The 8,674-nt window shown below is 38.2% G+C and overlaps 1 protein-coding gene across 1 annotated transcript; it reads left to right on the top strand.

Moving 5' to 3' along the window:
- The first annotated feature begins 7,142 nt into the window (after positions 1–7,142).
- On the top strand, positions 7,143–7,970 carry LEA14 (Late embryogenesis abundant protein). The gene is made up of 2 exons (XM_086811190.1): positions 7,143–7,498; positions 7,578–7,970. The coding sequence occupies exons 1-2, from the start codon at positions 7,293–7,295 to the stop codon at positions 7,825–7,827; spliced, it is 456 nt and encodes a 151-aa protein (XP_086667316.1). The 5' UTR covers positions 7,143–7,292; the 3' UTR covers positions 7,828–7,970.
- The last annotated feature ends 704 nt before the right edge of the window (positions 7,971–8,674 follow it).

Below are 8,674 nucleotides of genomic sequence, written 5' to 3'. Positions count from 1 at the left end.
CATGGGAGAACCATATGTGCTAGGAGAGCCAAGTGATATCCTTAGATGCAACTAACCATGTGCTAGACAATGATAATGTGTGTTCTAATTTGCAAGATGAGGATCCAAGTAATTTAGATCCCATGATTGCATGTGATGATGATGTGGTGGATTCTCACTTGACTATATTACCACATTCTTATGGTCTTGGATCACATTCTTCATGAGGGAGGTCACTTGCTTCTATTTTTGAGGAGAGGCAGCATGTTACTAACATGGGATGTGTGGTGACCATTGCTCCAAAAGAGGAGATGTCAACTGATTAGGATGCCCATGCTTTGATTTATTGTGTGGATATCTCACGTGTTTTGAATGAGGTTCATGATGGCCCGCCCTATCCAAATTTTGGATGATGTGGTTTTAGATGCATTGCATTTTCCTAGTTATGAGGAAGATAGTCATGAGGTTTCCTTCATGGAGCCTATTTTTGCAATGTAGAAGGATGAGACTATTCGATGATAGTCATGAGGTTTTCTTCATGGAGCCTATTCTTGCAATACAGAAGGATGAGACTATTTTTCCTTTGATGGCATTTCACCACCACAAAGATATGCATGGATTCTCTAAAGAAGCCTTTGCACAATGATTCTTAATCTCTTATGCATGCCAATGCTGCACACAAGCTTCACATGCATGTAACATATCAAAAAATGCTAGTAGATGTACCACAATCTAGTCCTTTATATCTCTTTCAAGACTACAAAATGTAAGTGCCCAAATCTTTCATGCCACAACTTGCTTATCCTAATATCACTTGAGGTTGTAAAAGTCGACATCTCATATAAGTTGTTGTGTTGGATTCTTCTCCCCATGACATGATTGCTGGCATTTTTTGTGATGACTGCACTAACCTTATCAAAGGTAGTCTTCAACTCATCACGGTCATTTATAGCTCTAACAGATAGCAATTTCTCTTGATGTCTAGCACATAAAGAACATTGAGTACAACTTCTTAGTATCACCATTGCTTAGAATAAAAGAAAATAGTACATGTTCCCATGGTTGGGCATTTGGTATCATTCACATAGGATGGACTCTCCCATAGGAATAAGGGAGCTATACCATCCCTTTTACTCCACTATCGATGATTATCATGAACCATCAGATGATGAGGAATGTTTGCCTTTACATATATCTCTTCAACTGCCACCACAAATAGCTCTAATTCTACTTTAGCAGTGTTACAAACTTCTTCAAGGGGTTCAAATTTGTCATTCTTCTCATTTGCTTCTTTCATTCCATATGATTCACATTGCCTTTCTTTATATTTATAGAGAGTGCAATATCACCACCATCTCCGGCTTTAAAATGCACCTTCTCCTCCACCAGCATTGTGTTAAACTCCTCAAAAGTAAGAGGTAGGTTGCATGTACTTGCATGTTCAGTGAGGTCACTAAACTGTCATACTTTAGGGGGGGGAAATCTGATGCACTTTGCATGCTAACTCTTCATTGGTCTTAGTGATCCTCATAGCCGCACCATTTGATTTCACATATTCTTTATCCATGTTATGAGTTGCTTTGTTGGTTCTCATTTCATAATATTTTTATGTTGCAAGCTGATTCTCAAGGTTTTGTATCCTTATCCAATTCCTTATCTCATAAGAACTTTCCATGCTTTAGAGGCTATCGTAGTATGCTAAATCAGGGGTCATCGTGGAGTCTCAATGACACTAGTGATGATGACACATAACGTATCTACGTTCATTTGCCTGTGTGAGAATGTGAGAATAGGATTTGGCCGTATGGTCTATAAATTATGGATATTTTGTAATGAATATGTTAGTGGATTTGAAGTAGGACCCAACTTTGTATCAACAAGTCATATGAATCAAGAATGGATTTAATCTTGAACTTTGTAAAGTGTAATTTATCCCATCTAACTTCTCACATCACTAAAAGGTGGAGGATAAGGCACAACTAATTGCGCTATGTAAAGGTTGATCATTCCAAATCTGTCCTCAAATAGTAAACTATCAAAATATTTTTTGCCTAGAGCCTAAGCTTTGATACCATGTAAGAAAATACAATGAGAAGTAGAATATTCACAATAAAATAAGTGAAAAGTAAACAATATTGTTGCTTTGTAACCTTTGATTACTATTCGTTCACTTGTGTGCTGTATGAAAGGAGCTTTGATGGTGATCTAAAGAGGCTCTTGAGGAGGATTTCTTGCTTATTAGAGTGTTTAAACATAATAAACTTGATGATGAACAAAGGCTACCAAACTTTTATATGTCGCATCTATGGTTACATAGACATAGGTTGGCTATATTAACCAACCTAGACTTTATCAAAATGACCAACTAACCATATCATCTAACTGGGACCATATTTGTTAAAACCCTAAGATCTCTCTAGATAAATGTTATGCATAAACATGCATAAATCAGGCATAAACTCATCCACCCGACCACCCCTGAGCCCAAGGGATACACACATGAATTATAAAGATGTACATCATACCTTTATCTTGATGTCCCATACCATCAAGAGGTATAACTCCAATCCAATAGCATGTAGCTATAGTGTGAAATGGTAAGCAAGTAGATATAATCCTCTATACAAAAGAACATCATAGCATGTAGTACATCATACCTTTATCTTGATGTCCCATACCATCAAGAGGTATAACTCCAATCCAATAGCATGTAGCTATAGTGTGAAATGGTAAGCAAGTAGATATAATCCTCTATACAAAACATCATATCATAACCTAGCCTCAAGATAACATAGCCTTAGCCTCAAGATAACATCAAGAGACCATAGCCTAAGCCCCCTTGAGTGTGCCCCATGCCCCTATTATATAGGAGGACCCTCAAGTGACTCTTGACTCTCCATCTCCCATGTGTGACCCTTGGATGCCTGACCCTAACCTTAACCCTTAAGGTTAGTCCTAACCCATGCTCTACTAGAGCTTGTTCCCATGCTCCCATGCTCACAAGCCTAATGTGGATTAGCCTCCTGGTATATGCACACATAATGTGCATATAACATACTTCCCCTCTCTCAAAACATTGCACTCTTGCAATGAAAAGAAGGAGAACTACGCTAAACAATCTCAACCGACTCCCAAGTCGAATCCTCTATTTTCCTATCTTTCCACCTAATTTTAACCTCAGGGATTAGTCAACTACAAAGTTTCCTTTTCATGAATTCAAGTACCTTATCAGGTTCATGTGGAACATAGGATAATTATTTGACTTCAACAAGTTCTTGAGGAGTAACTATGTTATCCTCACCTCCCAGTTTCCCTTTCAATCTACTAATATGAAAGACTGGATGAACTCTAACATGTGGAGGTAGTTTAAGTTCATACGAAACCGTGCCAATCCGATGTATAAATCGAAATGGACCACAATATCTAAGAGATAAATTCGGGCATTTTCCTTTTTGACAAAGTCTGAGAATCTTTAGGAACTTTTAAATAAACCAACGCTCCTGGTTCAAAAGACCAAGTTGAGTGTCCTCTATCAGCATAGAACCGTGCCCTATCCTGAGTACTCCTGGTAGAATCCCGAGCTTCGGTTAGCATTTTCTATATATCACACAAGAAATCCCTCGATGCATCAAGCTCGATGTCCTTAAGACCGACATCAAAAGGTGCCTTGGATTGATACCCATACATAAGCATGACGGACTAAAACTAATAGCCATATGTTTAAAACTGTTATAGGTAAATTCCATCATTGGAAGATATTTTTTCCAATTTGATGCTTTTCCAAAGACATATGCACGAAGCATATCCTCTACAATCTGATTCATACGCTCTATTTTCTCACATCAGAGTGCAGATGATAGAGGAATTCATACTCAAAGTAGTTTCCTCGTTGTAAACCATTCGGAATAAAGTAGGAAAACATGGCATTATAATAGCAGGAACCAGTATCCATCGGCGGCCCAATGTACCCCACATCTGCTCATGGAATTATCGACGTCCCGAGTTACCCATATCAACATAGAGAGTCATCAACGTCTTGACCATCAGGTTGACTGTATAAATCACCTCAAGTATGAAACTAGAGAAAGAAATGCCAATAAAGAAAAAATCCAAATTTTCTTAATCCGAACACAACAAGATAAACTCGTTGAACTCTAAAGAAAGAGATTTCAACAAGTGAAAATGCCGACAAGATTACACTCATCAATACATGTAGGCTATAGATAAAAGAAGTTTATCTAGAGAATGCCCACACAACAACTTTAAATGAATTAAAAAAATAAGATTATCTTTGAATGTTGAGGTCAATATGCTAAGTGATGTAAGCAAAGCAACAATCTTGAGCCCAAATTATCCCATAAGATAATATATGTGAGGAATCGCTAGCATCCCATACCACTATGATACCACTCATACATATCTTAACAATTTGAAACTCCCTAGTATGTCGTCTAGGAAATATGAATAAAATCCAGTTAAATAAAGGCAAATGCTACCTTCAAAGCACATAAAATTATCCAAAAGATCAAAAGATCCTTATAAAACCATGGATAAAAGCATAGAAGCTCCTCGAATCCATGAAAACCATAGTTGATCATAAAAATCAATGCATACCATCTAATGGTCATTAATCATGCCAAAAGAAGCATTAAAATTGGTGGCCAACTCATCAATCCGGAGTATATGAACGTGGTGTCCTTCAAACAAAACTCTAAAGTAAGCAAGTGAAACACGTGTGTAGCACTCATAAAAAAACCCCTAGACACAAGTGATCTAGGCACAACATACTGAGTCCAAATAAAACATGAAAAACATCCAATAAAATTTACCAAAACAAATCGATCAACTAACCCATGATAGAATTTGTCTATGGCTTAAGAAATTAAGCATAGACCACACTTAAACAAGTGTAAAATAAATTATCATGAAAAAGTGTCAAAGGTGAAACACACTTTGAACGCAGATTATAGCCATCAAAAGAAATTAAGGAACATGTCCAAAAAGAATGGCTAAACAATGGTAAAAAATCATGAAATGATCGTTTAGAATTAATCCAAAGAGAAATAACTACTAATACGAGATTCAATCGTATTATTAGTAATGTGCAAATAACCCGCATCAATCTAATGCCAGTATGAGAAAACATACTTATACATTAAATAACACTCGAAAATATTACATTCTCGAGAAAAAAAATTATCATAATTTTTTTAAAAATTTCTTAATTTTATAGGACCTTAAAATACGATAATTTTGAATTCCACTAAACCTATCTTATGGCATTCTAAACCTATATTTTTTTTTAAAAAGTTGACAATTAGTTATGTCAAAATACCATTGATATTTTAAAAATATTAATTTTTAAGATTTCTCAAAATATTTCTAGAATATTTCTTATTTTTCTTGAGAATCCCATCATTCACGAAATCTTCAATTTCACCCGACAATTCTCAAATCCAATGAAAATTTATAATTTTTATAGATTTTTTAATTTTCTGGGCCAAAAATATATTTTTAAAGAAATTTGAATGATCACGGACGCTCGAATGGACACACCACATGCCAAACACCAATCCCACATTTTAAAAATAACCTTTGTCTAATTTTTCACTAATTTTCAGAAATTTTTTTAAAATTTTAATTAACCCCAAACGCATTTAGAATACGAACGATCAAAAAATTTAAGAATCCTAACAGTTTTTTCGGAATACGGAAAGCCAATAGTCTCGAAAAAATGAAGAGAAAAAAAAAACGAAATGTGAAAGGTCAAAAGTTTCCGGAATCCGAAAGATCGAAAGATTTTCCAGAATTTGAAAAGCCAAAAGGTTTCCCGGGAATGCGGAAAGCCAAGAGGTTTCAAGAAGAAAAAATCAAAAAATTTCAGAGATTTTTTTTTCTCAAATTTCATCTTTTCTCCCTTTTTCAGACTTTTTTGAATAGATTTTAAAAGCTTTTTTTTGGGTAAAAAATACTTTTTTTAAATTGTATATTTGTTGTGTGTGTGTGTACATGGTGTGTATGTTTTTATATATGTGTATCCATAACGAGTGTCTACATGTACGTGTGTGTAAGCATGTGAATATACTCGTGTGTACATCTATGTGTGTGCATGTGCAGGTGCATATGTGTGTGTGTGAGTGTGTGCATGTCCATGTGTGTGCACATGTACTTGTGTATGTGAGTGTATTTATGTGCTTGTGTGCATGTATACACATGTGTGTATGTGCAAGCTTGAGTATGTGTGCAAGAGTGCATATCTCTATATGTTGCATGTGTGTCCATGTGTGCATATGTTGTATGTGTGTCCATGTGTGCGAGTGTGTCCATGTATGTCCATGTGTGCGAGTGTGTGTATGTGTGTTTGTATGCGTGTGCACACATATTATGTGCTTGTGTATGTGTGTTATGTGTGTGTGTGTGTATATGCAAGAACATACACGTGTGTGCGTTGATATAGATATAAATCTATTTATATATACATGCTTACATACCTATAGATACACATACATACATACATAATATATATACGTGTGTGTGTATGTATATTCTCTCTCTTACACATGCACATAATATATATGTTTGTGTGTATATATGTAAGCTTGAGTATGTGTGCAAGTGTGCATATCTCTATATGTTGCACGTGTGTCCATGCGTGCGAGTGTGTGTATGTGTGCACGTATCATGTGCTGGTGTGTGTGTGTTGTGTGTGTGTGTGCATGAACATACATGTGTATGCGTCAACATACATATAAATCTATTTATATATACATGCTTACATACCTATAGATACACATACATACATAATATATATAAGTGTGTGTATCTATAGGTATGTAAGCATGTATACAAAAATTTCATTGAAAGATGTGAGATGAGATCTTCTTAGATTCAAATTCAAGATTGCATTGGTAGATGTGAGATTTGGCTTCTCTTCAGGATTGCAGCTTGCAAGAGGAGTGGTTATTTTGAATTAGCCCCACCTCCTTTGTCCACTTGGGGGGTTGTGGCTAATCTTGTATAGAAAGATGTAGATTTAGATTGGGCCAAGTGTAGAGACCACATGGTGCCACGACGGTGGCGGTGCTACGTGGAAGGATGAAAGTTAAGAAATTCACCGACACGCTACCTTAATAAAAGGGGCGTTTCATCCCCATCCTCACCACTCACTTTTCTCTCTTTCGAGCCATTGCAAACGAAGCCGTGTGTGCAGAGCTCTCTCTACTTTTCTGCCATTGCAAACGAAGGCGTGTGTGCAGAGCTCTCTCTCTCTCGCTCTGTGTCTGTGTGTGAGTGGTGTGTGCGCGTCTGCTGTCATGGATAGCCTTGTGGAGAAGGCGAAGCATTTTGTGGCAGACAAGGTGAGTCACATGGAGAAGCCGGAAGCGGATCTGACGTGGGTGTCGATCAAACACGTAGATCGCAAGGCGCTGTCGCTGGAGACGGATGTGCTGGTGTCCAACCCCTACTCCCATGATCTGCCCATCTGCGAGGTTTCCTACAAGCTGACGAGCGGCGGCAGGTAAGGCCAAAGGTTCATCAATTTGCGCAGAGCAACAGCATGTGAGCTTGTGAACTGATCTTTGTCTGCGTGCGTGCAGGGAGATCGCATCTGGGACCATTCCGGATCCGGGCTCCATCGCAGCCAACGACAAGACGGCCATCAAGATCCCCACCAGCGTGCCGTATGACTTCATCCTCAGCATCCTGCGCGACATCAGTGCTGACTGGGACCTTGACTACGAGATGAGCGTCGGGCTTACCGTCGACCTCCCCATCGTGGGAACGTTCACCATCCCCCTCTCCAAGAAGGGAACCCTCAAGCTTCCCACTCTCTCCGACCTCTTCTAGCCCGCCTGCTCTCATCTCCACATTTGCTAGGCTTCCTCTGCAGCCCTTTCACACTTTCTGTCTCCTCAAAAAGCTCCCTTTACTTTTAACATGTAATGTTCACCACCGGAGTGTTCATCCTTGCAACCACAATTTTTCTTCCATCATGCTCTTTGATGCAGTAATTATCAATGATATGTACGAGAGTGAGGAGGGTCCCACCGGCCCACCAAGCAGGTAACTTGCACCTCCAAGGCTCCATGGGTTTGCCACCTACTAGCTCGCGTACATGGAAGGAATTGACCTCTCTCATCGGGTCGCATACATGTTAGGAATTGACCACTCACCGGCTCGCGTACATGTTACTACCCACTAGCTCGCGTAGTTGTTAAGACTCCTTGGCACGTTTAGATTTTGATGAGTGTAGATGGTGTCACTTGATCCTTTCTATTGTTCTTCCATTTCCATTAGTTGATCTAAGTACCACACAAACAATCAGTTTTTGATGAGTGTAGATGGTGTTCCTTGATCCTTCCTATTGTTCTTTCATTTCCATTATTAGATCTAAGTCCCACACAAACAATTAGTTGTTCTTGAGACGTCTCTAAATTAGACCCTATCGATAATCGGGTGAGGCATATTATGAAGCTCATGGGTTGTTTCTTTAATTTCATATATGTTCTTAAATAGCCTTCCACCACCACAACACAAATGTGTCCACTTAAAATGGTTCAAAGAAGGCAGCCCTCTTAAGAGAATGTAAGAGAATGCAATTATGCAGCTATTGAAGGCATGCTCAGGAAGAAAGTCGTTCAACTTCAAATCCATGGTCGTCAGAATCACACTCTGTATTCTCTTGCAGCTATTG

The sequence above is a fragment of the Cibotium barometz genome, chromosome 17 (genome assembly GCF_041138505.1).
Source record: "Cibotium barometz isolate CiBa-2024 chromosome 17, ASM4113850v1, whole genome shotgun sequence".
Lineage (NCBI taxonomy): Eukaryota > Viridiplantae > Streptophyta > Polypodiopsida > Cyatheales > Cibotiaceae > Cibotium > Cibotium barometz.
Note: the sequence above shows the minus strand (reverse complement) of the source record. Positions and strands in the feature narration are given on the sequence as shown.